At 49.4% G+C, this 20962-nt stretch overlaps 1 protein-coding gene across 4 annotated transcripts; it reads left to right on the top strand.

Annotated features, from left to right (window-relative positions):
- The first annotated feature begins 3385 nt into the window (after window positions 1-3385).
- Window positions 3386-11486, top strand: AP5S1 (adaptor related protein complex 5 subunit sigma 1). 4 transcript variants are annotated; one of them, XM_036093415.2, is made up of 3 exons: window positions 3386-3572; window positions 8888-9078; window positions 10348-11486. In XM_036093415.2, exons 1-3 carry the CDS (start codon window positions 3516-3518, stop codon window positions 10772-10774), a joined length of 675 nt encoding a protein of 224 aa, XP_035949308.1. In that variant the 5' UTR covers window positions 3386-3515; the 3' UTR covers window positions 10775-11486. The 4 variants fall into 4 exon arrangements, with proteins under 4 accessions (XP_035949308.1, XP_035949310.1, XP_035949312.1 ...); XM_036093417.2 differs by lacking the exon at window positions 3386-3572 and adding an exon at window positions 7727-7844; XM_036093419.2 differs by lacking the exon at window positions 3386-3572 and adding an exon at window positions 7854-8251.
- Window positions 11487-20962: the final 9476 nt, after the last annotated feature.

Here is a 20962-nt window from a genome sequence, read left to right as displayed (position 1 = left end):
GGGTAAACTAAGAAGACTCCTGGCATGGCCCTTTAGGACCTGGACCCTCCCCAGCCCCACTCTTCACCTCTTTTGACTCAAATCCCCATACCTTGTTCTTCACATTTCCTTCCTTTGCATCTGTTGCATTATCAGGAATGTTCTTCCCCATCTGTTATTCCTCCTTTGAGACTCAATTTCAAATGTCACCTCCTCCTAGAAGCCTTCCTTCCTGCCCCATCAGAGAAATGACTTTCCTCCATATCCCCAGCACCCAGCAGAGGTTCCACCACCTAGGAGATGCCAAGTTCAAGATCAAGAGAGTGGAAAAGGGCCAATCTGGGAGAGCTGGTCCCAGGCCCAAACCTGGTATCTCAGGGAATTCCCTCAGAATACCACTGCAGGGGACCCCGGCCCCCGAATGCGAGTCTGTGATTGTAGGGCTTCCTTTGCCCATGTACAAATACGTACTGCCTGATACAGAGTGCATACAATCCGTCAGTCATCATTACCACTTTCTGCCAAAGTTCATCTACCTTCTGAACTAGGCAGTGCCAGTGATTATTCACTCCATTTTGCAGATGGGAAAATGGAGGCAATTTCCTACCAGAGCAACAAGGGACTCCAGATTCCTAGGCTGAGTCTAAATGATGCTTGCCCTGTCTCCAGCTTTTCCCCCAAGATTCTTATGCCCAAAGGCTGGGGCTTCCCCCGCCCCCCCGCAACACACACACCCCTCCCACAAGGGCACAATGGGTGGGGGGTGTTGGGGTATGGCTTTGATGGTCTGAAGGTGCTGGGCCTTTGCTCAGGGAGGGAGGGGCTCTGAAAGCTCCAGAAACCCTCTCCATTAAGCAGGCAGGTGATACCAAGGACATTTATTTGGGTAAGTGGACTTGCCCCAGAAAAGGAAAAATATCTGTGTAGACCCCCGAGGAACAGGGAGAAACGGGGAGGGAGAGAGCCCTGGGCACTCTCCAACTGAGATTTGCCAGCTCCGCTCTGCTTACATGGTCTCGGGAAGCCCCCCCCCCACCTTCCTGATCATACAACAGAGGAGGAAGGCTGCGGGATGCTTGGAGATGGCATATGCTTGCCCCCAAGTCACACAGCAAATACAAGCCGAGCAAGCATTTCAGCTGCCTGGGATTCTCCCACTCCTCACCTCCTGCCTCTGTCCCAGCCAAGGGGGTGGGGTTAAGCTGCCTGGCTTCTGCTCTGGGTGTCCAATTTCCACTCCATGGGTCAGGATCAGGCCACATGGGGAGGAGGGAGCAATGGGTGCTGAGTGTCTAACAATGCCCAGGCTGTGTGCCAGGTGCTGACATCTGAGGCTACATCTGTCCCCATCATACCCCACCATCAGAATCATAGCTGTGGTCATGGGGCATTTAGACTGTTCCAGACACTTACTATACATATTGTCTCCTAAGCTTACCAGGTAGGTATATAGCTCATTTTGCAGGGGAAGATGAGAAGGGGGCAGGGAGAGGGTCTTGGTTAAGCCAGGAAAAAAAACTTTCCCCAGAGAAGGTCCAAGGAAATGCCAGAGGTTTGCCCCTCCAACTCAGGCCAGGACCCCATCTACTCCTGGGAAGTTCAGGGGATGGGGCAGAGGTGTTCCAATTCCTCCTCGCCCCCCCCACAAGAGAAGCTGTAACTTTCTTCCTGGATGCTCATAAAGGGGAGCAGATCAGGCAAGGAAGTGGTTTAAAAACCTGGGCTGCTGGCCAGTTTTAAAGGTTGTTTTGCTTGGGCGAGGGCGGGGCAGGAATTCCAGCCTGGGAGCAGCCGGGTGCAGCCTGCTTACATGGTTAAAGAGCTCCGTGGGGCCAGGCGCAGGCGGGGAGCTGGCCAAGTCAGTGGGCACTGGTGGGGTCTGGACATCATCTGAATTGCTCACTGGGTCACTTGTCATAACAGTTTTTAAAAACAGATTATTTTTAAGATTTTATTTATTTGTCAGAAATAGAGCACAAGCGGGGGAGAGGCAGAGGCAGAGGGAGCTCCCCCCACCACCACCCCGAGCAAGGAGCCTGATGCGGGACTCGATTCCAGGACCCTGGGATCATGACCTGAGCCAAAGGCAGCCACTTAACTGACTGAGCCACCCAGGTGTCCCTAAAAAAATGTTTTTAAATTGAAGAATAATCAACATTTCATCAAGGGCACAGATCTTAAGCATAGAGCACAGACCCAAGGAACCACCACATAGCTCAAGATACAGGACCTTTCTAGAATCCCAGGAGGGTCTGTCATGCTCCCTCCCCATTGCCTGCACTCCAAGGCTCCCCACTCTTCTGACCTCTATCACGGTGTCGTTTCTCCTGTTCTTGAGCTTCGTCCACAAGAAATCCTACAGTTCATACTCTTATGTCTGGCTTCTTCTTTTTTGTTTTAACATTTTATTTATTTATTTGACAGAGAGAGAGCACACAAGCAGGGGGAGTGGCAGAGGGAGAAGCAGGCTTCCTGCCGAGCAGGGAGCCCGATGCGGGGCTCGATCACAGGACCCTGGGATCATGACCTGAGCCGAAGGCAGACGCTTAACGACTGAGCCACCCAGGTGTCCATTATGTCTGGCTTCTTTCAGCATGATTTTGAGATTCATTTATGTTTCCTTCTGCAGGGGGTTTGTTCCTGTTCATTGCTGTATAATATCCCATCATACAGATATACTCCTAAATTGAATTATTCATTCTACATTTCTTTTCTTCTGGTTTTCACATTAAAAAAATTAAGATATAATTTATATGCAGTCAAATTCACCGATTTGAGTGTACGATTCTGTTCTGTGAGTTTTAACAAATACATGCAGTTGTGTAACCACCGTCACAATCAGGATTTAGAGCATTTTCATTCTGCCCTCGACAGATTACTTGGGATGATTTCAAAGGGTACTAGGAATATACCCAGGAGTGGAACTGCTGGGTCGCGGTGTGTTCCCTCAGCTTTAGCGTTTTCCCCGTGGTTGCTATAATGTTACCTTCCCACCAGCAGAGTCTGAGAGCTCTAGTTGCTCCATATGCTCAGCAAAATTGGCAGGTTTTAATTTCTCTTAGCCAGAAAATCCGATTGTTGTATGTAGCAAAGAGCTCTCTTCAGTGCTGAACCTACACGCTATGGGGTGGCAGAGGCAAGGGTTCAAGCATTATAAACCCAGCTTGTTTTCTGACTCTCCTATATGGAAATCTTAGTCTTCAGTTTTTCCTCAAGTCAGATTCTTTAAAAAGTTAAAGTGACTCTTTGGAGTTAATTGGCTGGATGTCACTGGCTTGAATCCGTCCGCTGACAACAGCTCACAGCCTTCTAGAAAACTTGGGATTTCTAAACAGTCTTCATCCTTGGAATTGAACACAGAGGCACCCACTTTCCAGAGGCGAGAAAACTGTTGGTGCAGAAAGGAGGGCTGTTTAGACAGGGAGGTCCACGGCCTTGTGGAATCTGGAAACAATCAGGAGAGGGAAGTTGAGTAATAATGATGGAGAAGTTGCTGGTCTACGGCCAGGAGTCATGCCTTGAGAGAACACTGTAGGATGTGGACTTGTTCACAGCCCATTGTTCAGAGAAGACAGCTGGTTATGGGACAGAAGGTAAGAAGCATTCCCACCCAACCCACACAGGGATTTGTGGGGTGCCAGGGGCTGCCCCTGCCCCACCTAGCCTGCACCCGCACACGCCCCTGGGAGGGGGTGGCTGCGAGGCTCTGAGTCAGCGGGGCCTGGGGCAGCGGGAGGGGAGGGAGCCTCACGTGGCTGGGTTTGAGCCGCCTCGTGGGGCCTCCTGGCCGTCAGCCCTGAAGGAAGCGCGGCTGTTTGAAAGGACGAATCACACATGCCCTCATCCTCCTGGAACCCAGCCAAGACAGCTTCCATGGGGCCCCGGGGCTCCCTGAGGGTGGGATGGAGCTCCCAGGGTTGGGTTGTAGAAGGTAAGAAGGGCTGGGGTTGGAGGAGGCTTATGGCCTTCTGGAGCTGGGAGCAGGGCCTGAGCCAGCCCCTGGGGTGACTGTGAGGGGACAAGGGAGAAGGGAACACACCAGGGGAAGGGAGGAGGCAGCCTAAAATCTATTGACATGCACACCTCCCTTAGCACATATATAACATCAGGAAAGTTACTTGATCTCCCTGTGCCTCAATTTCCACATCTGTAAAATGGGGATTGTAAAGCCCCTCCTTCAAAGCCCCTTGCGGTTTGGATCAGAAGAGTTAGTGTATGTAAAGCACTCAGAACAGAACCTGTCTACAGCAAGTGCCATACAAGAGTCTGCTAGAGCTGTTATGACTTAGGGCCAGTGTGAGGATTACAAGATCAGACAAGTAAAAAGGAGGAGCCTGAAGACAATTAAAAGAGAGGGGTCCAGGCTGAGGGTTTCCTCCCTTTCTGCACATGGGCAAGCCTGGGTGATGGGTTGCAGGAGAAAAGCCCAGCTGTTTTGTGTAGGCTGGTGGCCTACTGCACCAGTCCGGGTAGCAGTTAGGAAGCTGTGTAAGGGGATGTGGTGGAGACAGAGGAGGAAGCCATCTGTGTGCCTGGTGGGGGGCTGCCGCACAGGGCAATGCCATCTCTGAGGTGGCCTAGGGAGGAGGAGGGGGACGAAAGGCCAAGACTTGTCTGACTTTGGTCCCCTTTATTCTAGGGCAACCTAATCTCAGCCTGCCGGGATTCTCAAAAAAGCAGATCCTTTCTTCTTAGTTTACTGCTCTACTCTTTAAGAAATAGCTAGACATCCTAATCAGGGAGTCATTCAAAAAATCCACTGCCTGGGGCTGACAGATTCCACCCAACTGCCCTCCCGACATCCAGAAGAAGGTGGTTGCTCGACTAGTCTGGCCTGAGGACCCAAGGTCTGTAAAGATCATCAGTAAGGGTTTCCAGCTGTCAAAAACTAATGGGGCTGTCTCCAAGGAGTGAGCTCCCTGTCCTTGGAGGTGTGTAAGCAGGACCTGGGGGTTGGTCCTGATGTCCAGGAGAAGCAGCAGAACTTCCCAAGCCAGACTGCCCACCAGCGATTCAGGACACTGCTGTGGCTTGGGTAGTTGGGGAATGGAACCTGCTTTCCAAATTGAATCAGTGTCAGTCACTGCACACATCGCATTGGTGAGCACCAAGGGGTACTGGAAAAGGGGCATTGTGGGGTAGGCCTCGATCTGACGTGGGCAGACAGCTGTGGAGGGTAGGAGTCTGGGGAAGGGGCCAATGCAAGAGGCTGTAGGCATACCAGCCCCCCACCCCAATTCAGAGGACCCCTGAGAAAAGCACGGCTGGGGAGTGGGGTGATGGGCACCTCTGTCCACAGCCAGAGGGAGGGGAGGGGAAACGACAGGAAGGTGTGGTCCCCAGCCACTTCTAGACAGGTTGGCCAGGCCTTAAATCCAGCTACTTGCTTCCAGCTCCTCTAATTTTTTTTTTGTAGTGCTTTGTTTAATTTTACTTTTCTTCCTTCTCTACTCAGTTTCTGTCTCTACCTCTCTCTCTCTCTGTCCATATCCCACAAACCCATGTCTGGACCCCACTGTATGCCTGGCCGGCCGCAATCTATAGGGTAACCACTATGAAAGCCTCACATAAGAACATGCAACACCTGCTACCTCTATCACACTCAGACTGTGCCATTTTGTCTTCAGGGCAGGTCTGATAACTCTAAGAAGCACCGGGACTCCCATCAGACCAGAAGGCCCCACCTGCTCTCCAGTGCTGACCAACACCTCTCTGACACCTTTTCCTATCCTGCCTCTGTATTAATGGTTGTCAACATTTATTGACTTACTGAGTGCCTACCACATGCCAGGCAACACCCTGACCTCTTCACATGCTGCCTCACTTAGGAATGAATTAGTCTGTAGGTCACAGCAACCGCACACAGCTGTTTAGCAAAGTCAACATGTGTGCTCTTCCCTCAGCAAGAAGGCTCTGCAGCATCTTGGGGGACCCAGGTTCCTTCCTGCCTTGCTGTCCTCAGCACAGAGCTTTTGTCCTGGAAGGCACAGGTTGGCTGAGGGCTGCAAAAAGTCAGGAATGGCACCTGACTCTGCTCTGCTATTTATCAGGACACCACCTCCATCTGGGTCTTCCACAGCCCTCCATGGTAGTGGCTCAGGTTAGCTTCTCACTGCTGTCTCCTTCACATACCTCACACAAGGCCAGCCAGCCCCTCAGTGGCCTGGGACTTGGAGTGGATTCACTGCCCAAGGAGTGGACAGGGGCTAGAATACTGTGTTCCAGATGCCAGGTGGCCCCAAGCAACCAGAGCCCTCTGCCAGCTCTCTGCTGTAATCAGCTAGCAGACTCGGTTCTGGCTGAGAGTGATAGGGACCAGCAACCAGGAACTGAGCCAACATGACATGACCCCCAGCCTTGTGACTGAGTCCCCACACCGTCCCTGGGCCTGCCCTTCCCATCTACAAATATATGTATGTGCTGTACCTGTGGTCAAAATGCCCACATGCCCTGGCCCACCCACTGGCCACCTCCTCTAGCCTTCCTTCAGTGTCCCCCTGCCCACGTCCTATGGTTAGAGGGGCCCAGAATACATGCCCTGCCCTTGGAAGGGTCCTGGCTCCAGGGTCCCTGCCTGAGCTGCCCTGCCCTTCATTTCTTCAGTCACCAAGAAGAAATGGCCCTGGGGAAGGAGGATGAGTACCATAGCCTGGGTATGCTCCATGGGAAACATCACCACCACAGGCAGACCCTCAACAATGGGTGCAAAGGGGGCAACTGAATGCTAATGGGCAGTCCAGGCAAGACGGTTTCCCCTAAGTTTTGGTCTGAGCACATTTTGAAGGGCAAACGAAGGGTAGGAAAGGGCATTCCAGGCTGAGGGAACAGCCAGTGTGGAGGCTCTGAGGCACAGAACACTGGGAATCTTGAGCCGTTCACATGCCAAGAGGTAAAAGAGAATGTAGGCAGTGAGGCTCATGACAGACCTTGCAGGGCCCCAAACACCTCTGGGCTGAGCCTCTAATTGGGGCTATTATCCCACCGCTTGGCTCTGGAGGCTGGTGCCTGGCAGTGCCCCTTTCAGTCTTAAGTAAGTCTCTTCACTATACTTTTGATGGCCTCCCTCAAAGAGGGGTCACCTTGTCAGAAGCGGGAATATGAAAGGAAAAACTGGTCAGCCTGCTAAACCCTACGGGGCTTCACTGGGCCCAACGAAGTGACTCACCTGCCAGGGACACACGGCTGGTGACAGGGGTGGGTTCAAATTTTAATCGTTCTACTCCAAAACGAAGCCTGGTCTTAACCCGCTGTGGGAATCCACAACCCCAAACCCTCCCCCACCAACTGCCTAAACATGCATCTTTCCCCTAAAGTCACAATTTCCACAAGTAAAGCCCAGGCATCTGCATTTTAACAGGCACCCCAGTGACTCGCACGCATACTGGCCAGTTCGAGAACGGGCCCTGCACTTTTAGGCCCCACGAGCCTCGGCCCCCAGGCCTTTTCCGGAAGGTTCACACGCCGGGCCGCTGCGCCCCCTCGCGGTCGCCGGGGGCGGTGGCCTGGGGCGAGGCTGGTCCAGGCCTCCGAGCGGGACCCCTAACGCCGGGTCTGGGAATAGCCCGCGGGGCCCCGCTGGGAGTTCGAAGCAAGGGGTCTTTGGTCGGAAGGCGAAAGCCGCCCGTGCCGGGGGTCCAGGCGTCAGAACACCACCCCTCCCCACTCCCGGAACAGTACAACTGACGTGACCCGACGTGGGGGCCTCGCCCTCGCCCTCGCCCTCGCCCCCGCCCCCCATGCGCGCGTCAGCTCGTGCGCGCGCCCGCGACTGGTGTGCGCAGGCGCCCGGGAGCCGCGCAGCCGCCATTGCTCTCCTGCGGAGTGGAGCGGCCTGTTAGCCGAAGTCCGCGGGCAGGAAAGGAAGGGTATGACGCCAGGAGGACAGCGGCCCCGGGGCTGAAGGGGCAGCACACTCAGGGCGGGGTGCTCTGCTTAGGTCTGTTTGACTGGAGCAAGGAACTACAACCCCCTAAATGCACTGCGCCGCAGGCTGGCGCGAGGCAGTGACGTGAGGGTTTTGGTTGCTACCATTTCTCGGGGGGGGGGGAGACGGTGGCGAAGGCTGATGACGCGCTCTTCGTGAGGCTGGAGGGTCACCGGAGGTCAGCCCCGGGTCAGCGGGCTGCCGGTCTCAAAGCGCCTTCGCGAACCTTCCGTGCTTGACCAATTTAAACGGACTACTTACCCTTAATTACAGATCCGGATATTTGCTTCCTGTGTGCCCCGCTGCCTCCCCACCCCGGGCCGGCAACTGAGCCAGGCGGACGCTACTGTTAGTAGTAGTATCGTTATTTAGTAGACTTTATTTTTAAGTAATCTGAAACTTGTAGAAAACTTAAGGAGTTTTCTTATAAAGAACTACCTTACACCCTTTGATAATTAAGTTAGCCGCAGCTACGATGCCGCTTTACCTGTGTATTTAGAGGTACTTCAGTGTGTATTTTCTAAAAACGAGGACATTCTCCTACATCCAGAATCAGGTAACATTGATCAATTACCTAAAATGTTTCCAGTTGTCCTAATAATGCTGTATGTTGAAACTACCCTTTTCTTGGCTGGGGACCCCATCACAGGTGCGTTCAGCTGCCCTGTCTCCTTAGTCTCAGTCTGGAGCAGCTCCCCGGCGTCCCTTGACTCTCATGACTTTGACACTTTTGAAGATTCCTGGCCCTTTGTTTTGTAGAACCGGCTTTGGGGTTGCCTGAGATCTCTTCACCCTTTGACTCTGTTGTGGACAGAAGTGCTGGGGACCAGACGCCATTATTCAGAGGCAGGGAGTGCGTCTTGGGTGGTGGAGGGGGACCAGTGACCAACCACAGCAGCCTCCGGACATGCTCCCAGGTTTTGTGGTTGCCTGCGCTGCTGGGCTTTCACACTCATCTCACCGAGGTCTCTGGCTTCCCTGTAGTGCCGACCCGGAGCCATGGTCCACGCTTTCCTCATCCACACCTTGCGGGCTCCACAGGCCCAGGACACGGGCCTTTGCCGAGTGCTCTACTCCTGCGTCTTTGGTGCCGAGAATTCACCCGATGACCCACGACCACATGGTGCTGAGCGGGACAGGCTCCTCCGAAAGGAGCAGATTTTGGCTGTGGCCAGGTAACACAGGCTTTCGTTGAACACGTGTCTGATTGTGATAGGTTTTGTGGGTGGGGGGGGTACAGAGAATCAGACTAAAAAGCAGAAAGTTTGAGTAGTGTTTCCACAATCATCCACAGTTGTTCAGAACTATGTGAGAAGGGGTTAAAGAAATAATAATGCTATTGTCATCATCATTACAATTATAGCTAGCATTAATTGAGCTTATACCTATGTGCTAAGTGTTCTGAGCATTTCATGTATATGAACTCATTAATTCTTTTAAGTCTATTGAGATAGATACAGTTATTATCCCCACCTTACAGATAAATAAACTGAGGTACAGGCACAGGAACTTAACCTGCCCAAGGTTTTGCAGCTAGAACATGGCAGAGCTGGGATTTGAGTGTAGGCAGGCAAACCTTGGAACAGATTAAACATGCTTTGCAGTGCAGGACTTCTCAGGGCTCTTAGTATATGTGTAGGTTTTATGAATCCCTAAGGAGGAGAGAGAATGTGGTACATGGGAGCTCTGAGCCCAGAGCCTCCTGAAAGCCTGGGATCCACAGAGAATAGTTTGGGAAACACTGTTTCAGATGTGGTGGCTGGCCTTGGACCTTCCCATCCCAGACCCAGATGGAGCCAGCAAGTTCCAGAATCTCTTTGCCTCTCTGCATTCTGTGGCTGGTGGGGGGGGGGGGGGGCAGGCAGGGGATTAACATTCTGGGGCAGCCCTGTGCTAGTCTTTTGCCGTCCCTTTTTTCCTCTGGGTCTCCACCCCCCTCCCATGGCACAGAAAACCAAAGGCCTTTAAAACCAGCCTGTGCACAGCCCAAATCAGAAGATGATTCAGGAGGGATCAGAGTGTGATTTCAAAAGCCTAAATGGCCAAGTGGAAAGTCTTTTTTGTTTGGATTGGGTTGCAGGGTGGGACGGGGGGTGGAGAGGTTGGACAGCCCAGCTGAACATGGCTTTTACTTCTCATGGCTTGCTTTTCTTTATGTTAGGGAGGCCTCTGTGAAGCTGGTGGGGGCAGGGTCTTTTTCCCCTGGTGCCCTTCCCTGGCCCAAGGGGCTGTGTTCAAAACTTGCCTTCTCATGAACACATGGAGTGAAACGGTTCAGGGCCTGGAGGCAGGAGCCTGGATTCCTGTCATGGCTCATGCTTCTGCTCTGTGGTCTTATAGTCTCTCTGGGGCTTAGTTTCTACATCTGAGATAATGGAGTTAATAGCAGTTCTAAGGGTGGTCATGAGGATGACAGAAGTCAGTGACCCACCCACTCTCCCCAGGCAGGTGGAATCCATGTGCCGGCTGCAGCAGCAGGCATCTGGCCGGACCCCCATGGACCTGCAGCCTCAGTCCTCAGATGAGCCAGTGCCCCTGCATGAGGCCCCCCTTGGGGCCTTCCGCCTGGCAGCAGGGGACCCTTTCCAGGAGCCTCGGACAGTGGTATGGCTGGGCGTGCTCTCATTAGGCTTCGCCCTGGTGCTGGATGCCCACGAGAACCTGCTACTGGCTGAGGGCACACTCCGGCTGCTGGCACGCCTCCTCCTCGACCACCTCCGGCTGCTGACCCCCAGCACCAACCTCCTGCTTCGGGCTGATCGCATTGAGGGCATTCTCGCCCGCTTCCTGCCCCATGGTCAACTGCTCTTCCTTAATGACCAGTTTGTCCAGGGTCTGGAGAAGGAATTCAGTGCTGCGTGGCCCCGCTAACCACTCCCTGGGATGGGACTTCCTGAGAGGGCAAGGAGGGAGGACAGGGACGGATGGACACACACACAGCCAGGTGAAGCTTGGCATCGGCCTCCTTCCCAGCCTGCTCCCAGCCTAGGTGTGGTACCACACCCAGGACAAGTGGACACCACAAGCTGGCAGGAAAGGGGGCTGGGCGAAGGGTGGTGGGGAGGAATCCCAGAACATCTTGTGCCTGGAGGTGCCATGTGACTCATTCATACTGCTGCAGTGGGCCAGCCCCACCTGTCCTTGACCCCAGTTTCTCCCGTCTCCGGCAGCCAGCCCCCAAAACAGTCCAGCAGTTGCTAGTGTTGGAGCATGAGGAGCGGAACTCAGCCCACTTTCTCCTTCCAAGCCCACAGTCATGGCAGTGCAAAGGGAATCTGAGACTCCCAGGGTGGGGGAGCTGGCTGCAGCCTTTGCACCCACTTAGGCAATGTTATCAACAAGGATTTTGTCAGTGAGGGCCTGTTCGGTGTCCAGCCCCACTGTAGTTCCCAAACGTGTCATTCATTCAGCAGGGGGATTCTGTAGCTCATTTTGGGCGCAGCCCTTGCCCACCAGGCAGCTTTGAGATAATCACAGGTTTCCTTCGTCTGCAGGGAGAGAAGGTACCATCAGGTGGGTGCAAGAGGTCTGGCCAGGATGAAGTTGTCTTTCTCGTTTTGAATTAAAAGCACTGATTGTATGATTTCATGCTCCCGTTTCTGTAAGTTTGGCTAATGCATATTTGCTTTGATGAGTACTTGCCTCTTTATATGGCCCTGAGCTGGGTACCCAAGCCTTCATGGTCAGAGATGCCCCCAAGAAGCATCTTGGGAGGTTTTCACCTCTCGTGCCCCACATCACCCCTGTCTCTGTGTGCCTCCTTTGGATGGTAGCACTTGTTTTCTATACCAAAATGTGGTGGGTTGGTTTGGATTTCTGAGAAGCAGAGTCTGAGATAAGGATTAGGTACAAGCAGTTTATGTGGGAGGTGATCCCAGGAAGCATTGGAAGGGGAGGCAATCCATACAAATACATTATCAAGGGTGTGTAGGGCGCTTCGTGCCTCTGGGGACCTGTAATACAACAGTCACCTCTGAATGACCTCAGGGGAGGGGTGAGGGGCTGTGGATGTTTGTCTGCCATTCCCTTCAGTCAGTGGTTGTGAGTTGGTCCTAGGGCAAATTCCCTGGCTCTTCCTGCCCCCAGAAAAGGGCAGTGTGGAGTTGGGCCTGGCTGCACAATGGTCAAGCCCAAAGAGGTGTGCCTAGGGCACCAAACTCCTATTAAGAGTCTTTAATCAGGGGCGCCTGGGTGGCTCAATTGGTTAAGCGACTGCCTTCGGCTCAGGTCATGATCCTGGAGTCCCTGGATCGAGTCCCGCATCGGGCTCCCTGCTCGGCAGGGAGTCTGCTTCTCCCTCTGACCCTCCCCCCTCTCATGTGCTCTCTCTCTCATTCTCTTTGTCTCAAATAAATAAATAAAATCTAAAAAAAAAAAGAGTCTTTAATCAGCAGCTCTAGTGGTGGTTTAAAATGATTCTGCTGGAAAAAGCCTCTGTTTACATCTGTTTTCCATGATCTGAATGTTACTTGTGAGGTGTGGCTTTCTTGCACAGGAAAAATGAGCCTCCTAGGTGGTCAGGGTTCAGGTTTTGGCCCCACCATGCTTGCCAAGCACCAGTTGCCTTTTGGCACCCAGGAAGGACCCACCCACACCCACGCAGACAGCACCTGTGATCAGGGTTTTGCTTTCCTGAGTCTGCAGCCAATGCCACCAGCCGTGTCGTGTTTTCTACCATCACCATTGGGACAAGGCTGCCTTCTCCATCATAGGCGCCACAAATCACCCTCTGACTCTGAAGACCTTGAGGGACCTTACTCTGTGTGTGGCAAGTCATGCCTCTGGAAGTGTCCCTCAGATCCCTAGTGGGACACCTCTGCTCCATACAGTCTGCTCTCTTGGGCTGCCCCTTCCTTCACTCCAGGTTAGTGGTCCTGGTGGAGTGCCCGTGTTCTTACAAGAACAAGCCCCTCTCGCTTTGTTTGAAGAGCCCAAGTTTGGCTGGTCTGAAACCTTTCTGCCTATTTTTCTAACCAGACTTGAAGAGGGTGAGGCCCTGCTCCCCTGGAAGCTGTGGGAAATTGGGGTTAGGTGGGGCTGGTATCCTTGGTTCCTGTCAGGTGGAGGAAATGGGTGTGCAGAGAATGGCAGAGACTGAGTCCCTGCCCTGGGACTGTTGAGCTCCTGGTTTCTGTTCCAGATGCCCAGTTAGTACGTGGGTTTCCTTAATCCTGAGAGCTTGCCCATTGCTGTTTCCATATATTCCCACTTTTGCCCCAGCATCTCTGAGCCAGGTTTCTGCCACAACTTCTTATGCTTACGTCAGGTTCATCAAAGCTGCCTAGGTGCTGTTTAGGGTGCGAGATGCTCCCTAGAGTCCGGGAGACACCTGCGCACAGACGCCTGCAAAGTGGCACGGGTTAAGGATCACTAAATTGATCCAAAGTGCTCTACATGTCCCAAGGCTTTTCTCCTCTGTTTATCTCCTAGGAGTTTTATTGTTTTGTGTTTTACATTTAGGTCTATAATCCATGTTGAGTTAATTTTTGTGAGAAGTATAAGTTCTGTGTCTACACTGATTTTTTTGCATGTGATGTCCAGTCATTCCAGCATCACTTGTTGAAAAGACTGTATATTTGCTCCATTGTATTGCTTTTGCTACTTTGTCAAAGACCAGTTGACTGTATTTACGGGGGTTTATTTCTGGGCTCCCTCTTCTGTTCCTTTGATCTATTTCTCTATTGCTCATAACACACTGTCTTGATTACTGTAGCTTTACACAGTAGTAAGTCTGAAAGGCAGGTAGTGTCAGTTCTCTAACTTTGTTCTTCTCCTTCAATAATGAGTTGGCTGTTTTGGGTCTTTTGCCTCTACATATAAACTTTAGAATCAGTTTGTCAGATCCACATAATAACTTGTTGGGAATTTGATTGGGATCGCATTAAATCTGTAGATCAAATAGATGAAGTTGGGAAGAACCAACATTTTGACAATATTGAGTCTTCTGATCCATGAACAGGGAATAATATCTCTCCACTTATTTTGTTCTCCTTTGATTTCTTTCATCAGTTTTGTGGTTTTCCTCATATAGCTCTTATACCTATTTTGTTAGATTTATACCTAAGTTTCATTTTGGGGGAGTTAATGATACCTGTGTAAACAGCAATATATTTTTCATTTCAATTCCATTTGTTCATTGTTGGTAAAGAGGAAAGTGAATGACCTTTGAGTATTCTATGTCCTACAACCTTGCTGTGGTCATTTATTCGTTCCAACAGTTTTTTCTTCGGAATCTTTCATATTTTCTACATGGGCAATTGTGTCATCTGTGAACAGATAGAGTTTTATTTTTGCTTCCTAATGTATATAGCTTTTATTTCCTTTTCTTGTCTTACTGAGTAAGTAGCACTTCCAGGACAGTGTTAAAAAGGAGTGGTGAGATGGAACATCCTGTTCTTGTTCCTGATCTTAGTGGGGAAGCTTCTAGTTTCTTGCCATTAACTATGTTGACTGCAAGGGGCGCCTGGGTGGCTCAGTTGTTAAGCGTCTGCCTTCAGCTCAGGTCGTGATCCCAGGGTCCTGGGATCTAGCCCCGCATCGAGCCCCGCATCGGGCTCCCTGCTCTGCGGGAAGCCTGCTTCTCCCTCTCCCACTCCCCCTGCTTATGTTCCCTCTCTCGCTGTGTCTCTCTCTATCAAATAAATAAATAAAATATTAAAAAAAAAAAACTATGTTGACTGCAGATTTTTGTAGATATTGTATTAAGTTGAGGAAATTCCCTTCTATTCCTAGTTTGCTGAGAGTTTTTATCATGAATGGGTGTTGGATTTTGTCAGATGCCTTTTCTGCATCTATTTTATGATCATATGATTTTTCTTCTTTAGTCTGTTGATGTGATGGCTTACATTAACTAATTTTCAAATGTTGAACCAGCCTTGCATATCTGGGATAAACCCCACTTGGTCGGTCATGGCATGTAATTCTTTTTATACATTGTTGGATTCTGTTTGCTAATATTTTGTTGAGACTTTTACATCTATGTTCATGAGCAATATCGGTCTGTACTTTTCTTTTCCTATAATATCATCTGGTTTTGGTATTGGGATAATGCGTGCCTCCTAGAATGAGTTAGGAAGTATTCCCTCTGCTTCTGTCTTCTGGAAGAGATTTTAGAGAATTGGTATATTTTCTTCCTTAAATGTTTGGTAAAATTACCACTGAACCCATCTGGGCCAGCCTTGACTTTTTTTAAATGTTTATTTTATTTTATTATATATATTTTTAAAGATTTTATTTATTTATTTGACAGAGAGACAGCGAGAGAGGGAACACAAGCAGGGGGAGTGGGAGAGGGAGAAGCAGGCTTCCCACTGAGCAGGGAGCCTGATGCGGGGCCCCTATTTTATTTTATTTTAAAGATTTTATTTATGTATTAGAGAGAACATAAGCAGGGGAAGGGAGAGGAAGAAGCAGACCCCCCTGCTGAGCAGGGAGCCCGACCTGGGACTCAATCCCAAGACCCTGGGATCATGACCTGAGCCAAAGGCAGACACTTAACCAACTGAGCCACCCAGGCATCCCCTGAATTATATCTTTAATAGCTATTGTATTTCATTGTTTTTGTTCCCTTCAGGGATTCCAATTAAGTACTAGTTGGCTCTTCTTTGCCTGTTATCCGTGGCTATCTTTTCTCTCCCTAATCCTTTTAAAAAATTATTACTGTTGGGGGTGCCTGGGTGTCTTAGTCCATTAAGTGTCTAACTCTTGATCTCAGCTCAGGTCTTGATCTCAGTGTTGTGAGTTCAAGCCCTGCCTTGGGCTCCATGCTGGGCCTGGAGCCTACTTAAAGAAAAAAAAAAAGTAAAAAGAAATTATTATTGAAGTGTGATTGACATACAATGTTACATTAGTTTCAGGTGTACAGCAGAGTGATTCAGCCCTCCTGTACTACGCATTGCTCCCCACAGGTGCAGTCACCATCTGTCACCATACACGTTGTTAACAATGTTATTGACTGTATCCCCCATGCTGTACTTCTGATCTCCGTTGACTTAATGTATTTTATAACTGGAAGTACCTCTTAATTCCCTTTATCTATTTCACCCATCCCTCCACCTCTTAATCCTTTTAACATGGCAGATCCCAGAAAGCATGGAAAAAGAAAAAGGACTTCCTGAAGCTGTATCTCTTATTTTCCATGAGGTAGGAACTGCAGGCAGAGGCCCCGCTGGACCCGGTTCAGCTTAGCCTAGGAGAGAGCCTGCAGACTATGAAGTTCATGAGGCTCACCTGTGTGACTCAGACCTCTACCCTCTGGATGGTTCCAGGTCCTCCACCCTGTGGAGTTGGTGCATCCATAAATGTTGCAATGGCAGATGCATGAGCCCTCAGCCCACTTGCAGTGGGACACTCAGCACTGCCCCAGAGCATCGTACGTGTCTCTGAGTCTTCTCTGCTTCTGTGGTGGTGTCAGGCTCACTTGGGTCTCAAGACATGCGGCTCCTCTCTTCTCTCTGTGGTGCTTTGTCTGCCTGGACTCAATACATGTTCTTTCCCTTGATGCCACCTCGTATCAGGCATTTGGGTGTAGCAGACTTTTACTAAAGTTTGGGGAGGATAGAGGAGAGTTATTTTAAAGAACAAAGAACAAAAAACTTAAGATTGATTGTTAGACATTCCTATTCTCTGAATATCTAGACCATTCCCCCCCAAAGGGGTCTTCTTACTCCTAGCTCCTCCTGGAGCCTCAGCCTCCCATCAACTTTCAGGCTGCTCCCTTCTTTCTTTTTTATTAAAAATTGGTTTTCTTTCTTTTTATCATAAAATACATATAACATAAAATTGACCATTTTAACCATTTTTAAGTGTACAATTTAGTGGCATTAAGTACAGTCAGAACATTGTTTCTAGCATGTTTTCATCATGTGAAGCTGAAACCGTGTGCCCATTAAGTAGTACCTCCCCATGCTTCCTTCTGCGCGCTCTGTGCTTAGTAGCCTTGTTTCATTCGTGTTCATTCCCCCCTGTCCTGTTCATACTGAGCAGAGTAGGGCCTCATCCCCTACTCAGCTTGGCTCCAGGCCTGCCTGTTGATGACATACCTGTGCCCACTTGAAAAAGAGAAAGAAAAAGACTGTTCTGGGTCTCCATCTGCAGCAACTCAAAGCACATTTTCAATTCTGCTTTGAACTCACAAACTCTTACAGGACATGATTAAATTCTCAAGCAAGAATCCCTTCCCCACTAATGTTTGTAGGCTGGAGGGGACCATAGAAAGAGCTATCCTTCCAGACATGAATTATATATACCCCTTAAAAAGCAGATATAGCTGTTCTAACTTTTTATCAGTTTTCTCCACCCTCCCCCATTACATATGTTTATTTTTGTGTTACTTAGTTTAATGTTTCTTTTTCCCATCAGGTTGTGACCTCCATCCAGGAGGATTCACATTGTGTCTCTTGTTTTCCACAATTAAACGTAGCACCTGGCACATAACAGGCACCCAAAATATATTAAACAAATGAATGGATGAATGGGTGAATGAGTAGGTGTTTTATAGGAGACCCTTGGGGCCAGGGACTCTGCAACATCACCATGTAACAACTTCTTTCTCCTGGGAAGCAGATAGAAACAACACACTGCCTCTGTTATCTCTCAAGGATGGTATACCCAGGACCACTCGTCCCTTTCCCAGATGATAAGCTGCTTGTTACAGCAAAGGGAGCAGTGATGTAGCATTTGCAAGTATCCTGCTACGAGCTCCTGGTTTCAGAACTTAGGCTGGGTTGCTTTCTACATTGCTGTTAAAGGGAAGGAATGATCTTTCCCTTCAGTGTACTCAAAGAGGTAAGCGTTTTGTTTGGGTGTTAGCACAGGCCTATGATTTCTGCCCCAGGGAAAGGTGAGTAAAAGAGTGGCCAGAACTCCTCCTCTGCCTGAAAGAATCGCCTGGGTTTATGAAGCCTGGCAGTGGTCAGAGTAACACCTTCTATGTCCACCCCAATGATTCAGGCCACAGCAGCTTGAGGGCCCAGAAATCTTTGGCCCAGCAAAGATTCTGCCTTCAGCCCAGCATTTACTCTCTGGGGATTGCTTGGGGTGGATACTTGATCAAAAGTAAAAGGACATTAAAACCCCTTGACAAATGTTTGTTTCGGTAAATAAGATATTTAAGTGGCATTATGCATAAATGATAATCTGAGGTATCTCCTCGTGATACGAAAACATCCATCATTTCTTTTAGTGACCACGTCTCAGATTCTGTTGATACCATTGTCGCTTGTGGCCAACATTTAAAAAGGAAGGAAATTACAAAAGGCAATTTTGGAACTGAGGGATGATGGGTATGTTCATTATCTTGATTGTGATGATGGTTTGGCAGGTGTACACGTATGTCAAATCTCATCAGATTGTACACTTTAAATATGTGTAGCTGTCAGGAGATACAGAATCCCACCAACAGAAAGAGCCCTGGGTGCCCACTGAGAAAGAGGAAATGTTGTGTAATAGTTCAATGACTGTATTTCAGTATAATTGGGATTTTTGGGTAATCCTATGTATTTTTAAATTCCATTAAAAACACTACTCTGGCCTCCGGACTTTACCAGACAATCCAAGGAGTCATTGGCCTGAACCAGGTTAAACACCCATGCTCTAAAGAAACAGAATAGCCTTATACATGAGATGACACCCTTGTGTTCTGGCCTACAGGGCCTCTTGTACAGGCCAGTCCCCATCTGGCTGCCCCAGAAGGAAGCCAACCAGGGGATGTGCACAGAACTTCCCGGTGCTTTTTATTGCCTCGTTCTTTTTTTTTTTTAAGATTTTATTTATTTGACAGAGACAGCAAGAGAGGGAACACAAGCAGGGGGAGTGGGAGAGGGAGAAGCAGGCCTCTTGCTGAACAGGGAGCCTGACTCGGGACTCAATCCCAGGACCCTGGGACCATGACCTGAGCCGAAGACAGACACTTAGTGACTGAACCACCCAGGTGCCCCTTATTGCCTTATTCTTAATGCAAACAATGTTCACCAGACATTAGAGGAAAGACTGCCAACGCAAAAAAGAAACTAAGCAAACAGCAAAAAATGGCTTTAGAGGAAAACCATGCAGGGAACAGTAGAAAAAAAAATTTTTTTTAAGCTTCTCTAATTACTATTCTCAGTAATTAGATTCAAGAAGATCTCACATCCATAAGGTTTGCCTTATGGAACACCAGAGAATGAGTTCTCAGAAAGTAAAGATATTGCTTACATTAAACATTAATTTGAAGATCTGGAAAATAAAGGAACCTGGGAAACAGGACAAAATAAAGGAACAGAAAAGGTAAGAGTCAGGGAATCTTGTTGCTTGTTGAAAAGAAAGAGGGTACTTGGGATTTGCTGGCTGGTTCCAGGAGTGGGGGGTATGGTGGGTGTCGTGGACTAGTGCGGTTGATTGCCCTGACTTCTCAGTCCACCCTTTATTCACACCCTTGCACTGTGGCTTTACATCACATTCTGGAAGAGGTGGAAATCTATTCCCACTGCCCCTGAATCTGGGCCAGCCTTAGTGTCTAGCTTCAGCCAGCAGAAGGTGGCAGAAGTGATGTGCTATATTGGAGCTGAGGCCTAAAGAGCATTTGGAGCTCTCTCTTGGAAAGCTGCCCAGCCATCATGAAAACAAGCCTAGGTTGGCCTGCTGGAGAGTGAGAGATCACATGAACAGCGGTGATCCATCCCAGCTGAGCCCATCTTCGCCCAGTCAGTTCCCAACAGATTTGGTAACCAGCATGAGTGAACCCAGCAACTAAGATGAGAACTGCCTAGCTAAGCCCAGTACCAAATCACCAATCTGCAGAATTGTGAGCTAAATAAATGGTTGCTATTTTATTTATTTATTTATTTATTTATTTATTTATTTATTTATTTAAAGATTTTATTTATTTATTTGAGAGAGAGAGAGAGCACAAGCAGGGGGGGAATGGTAGAGGGAGAAGCAGGCTCCCCGCTGAGCAGGGAGCCCGATGTGGGACTCGATCCCAGGACCCTGGGATCATGACCTGAGCCGAAGGCAGACACTTAATGGACTGAGCCACCCAGGCGCCCAATGGTTGCTATTTTAGTCAGTTACATTTTGGGATAGCTTTTTTACTCAGCAAAAGCCAATTGATAAAAACCAGCTCCCTCCCTACCTCCTTACAGGGTGCTCTCCTATATTCTGCAGAGGCTGGAAAGTGGAAAAATACACTTACCAGACTCCTTTGCAGCTAGAATTAAGAATACAAAATGAGGGGTGCCTGGGTGGCTCAGTCGGTTGGGCGTCAAACTCGTGATTTGGGCTCAGGTCATGATCCCATGGGTCATGGGACCAAGTCCCCCGTTGGGCTTTGTGCTCAGCAGGGAATCTGCTTGGGATTCTCTCCCTCTGCCCCTCCTCCTCCTCACATGCTCTCTCTCAAATAAATCAATCTTTAAATATATAAATATATAAATGTGCACAGAACTACAAATACATATTTAAAGTGAGGTCTGACAATTAGATGCCCCATCAGAGATTTGGGGGGGTGGAGGCCATCTTCCTGCTGCCACTTCTGCTGAGAGCAAGGACACAAATATGTGAGGGTCTAGAGCCAGTCTCAGCAGCCAGACTTGGCATTCCTGCATTGACTAGACATTGAGACAGAGCTGGGTGGAGCTGGGGATGGCAGCAGGGGCCTCCTCACTTCTGACTGTGGTTATGATGATGTGCTCTTACTCCCTTGGCAGCCTCTTGCTGCCTGCAGCACCCCCCCCCCCCTCCAATTTTGAAACAAACGAATTCTCTGTATTAAATTCCTTCCTGTGGGGAAAAAAACTGACCATGTTAAGTGTTGGTGAAGTAGAAGACTGAATTGAATCACCTGAAACCATCAGTACACTGCTGATGGGAGTGTAAAGTGATGCAACCACTTTTGGGGAATTGCTTGGAAGCTTTTTTTTTTTTTTTTTTTTAAGTAGGCTCCATGTCCAATGTGGGGCTTGAACTCACGACCTTGAGACCAAGAGTCACATGCTCTACCAACTGAACCAGCCAGGTGCTCCTGGAAGCTTCTAATAAAGCTAAACGTACCCTATTGTCCAGCAATTTTTAAATGAGGGC

Source organism: Halichoerus grypus, chromosome 10 (genome assembly GCF_964656455.1).
Source record: "Halichoerus grypus chromosome 10, mHalGry1.hap1.1, whole genome shotgun sequence".
In the NCBI taxonomy this organism is placed as follows: domain Eukaryota; kingdom Metazoa; phylum Chordata; class Mammalia; order Carnivora; family Phocidae; genus Halichoerus; species Halichoerus grypus.
This window is presented reverse-complemented; position numbering and strand designations above follow the sequence as displayed.

What these genes read in the sequence shown, in the direction of transcription:
- AP5S1 (XM_036093415.2), top strand. Translation starts at nt 3,516, where the DNA reads ATGTGGACTTGTTCACAGCCCATTGTTCAGAGAAGACAGCTGGTTATG. An exon ending in AGCTGGTTATGGGACAGAAG is followed by an intron (nt 3,573 to 8,887) that starts GTAAGAAGCATT and finishes GCTTCCCTGTAG; the next exon opens with TGCCGACCCGGAGCCATGGT. An exon ending in CAGATTTTGGCTGTGGCCAG is followed by an intron (nt 9,079 to 10,347) that starts GTAACACAGGCT and finishes CACTCTCCCCAG; the next exon opens with GCAGGTGGAATCCATGTGCC.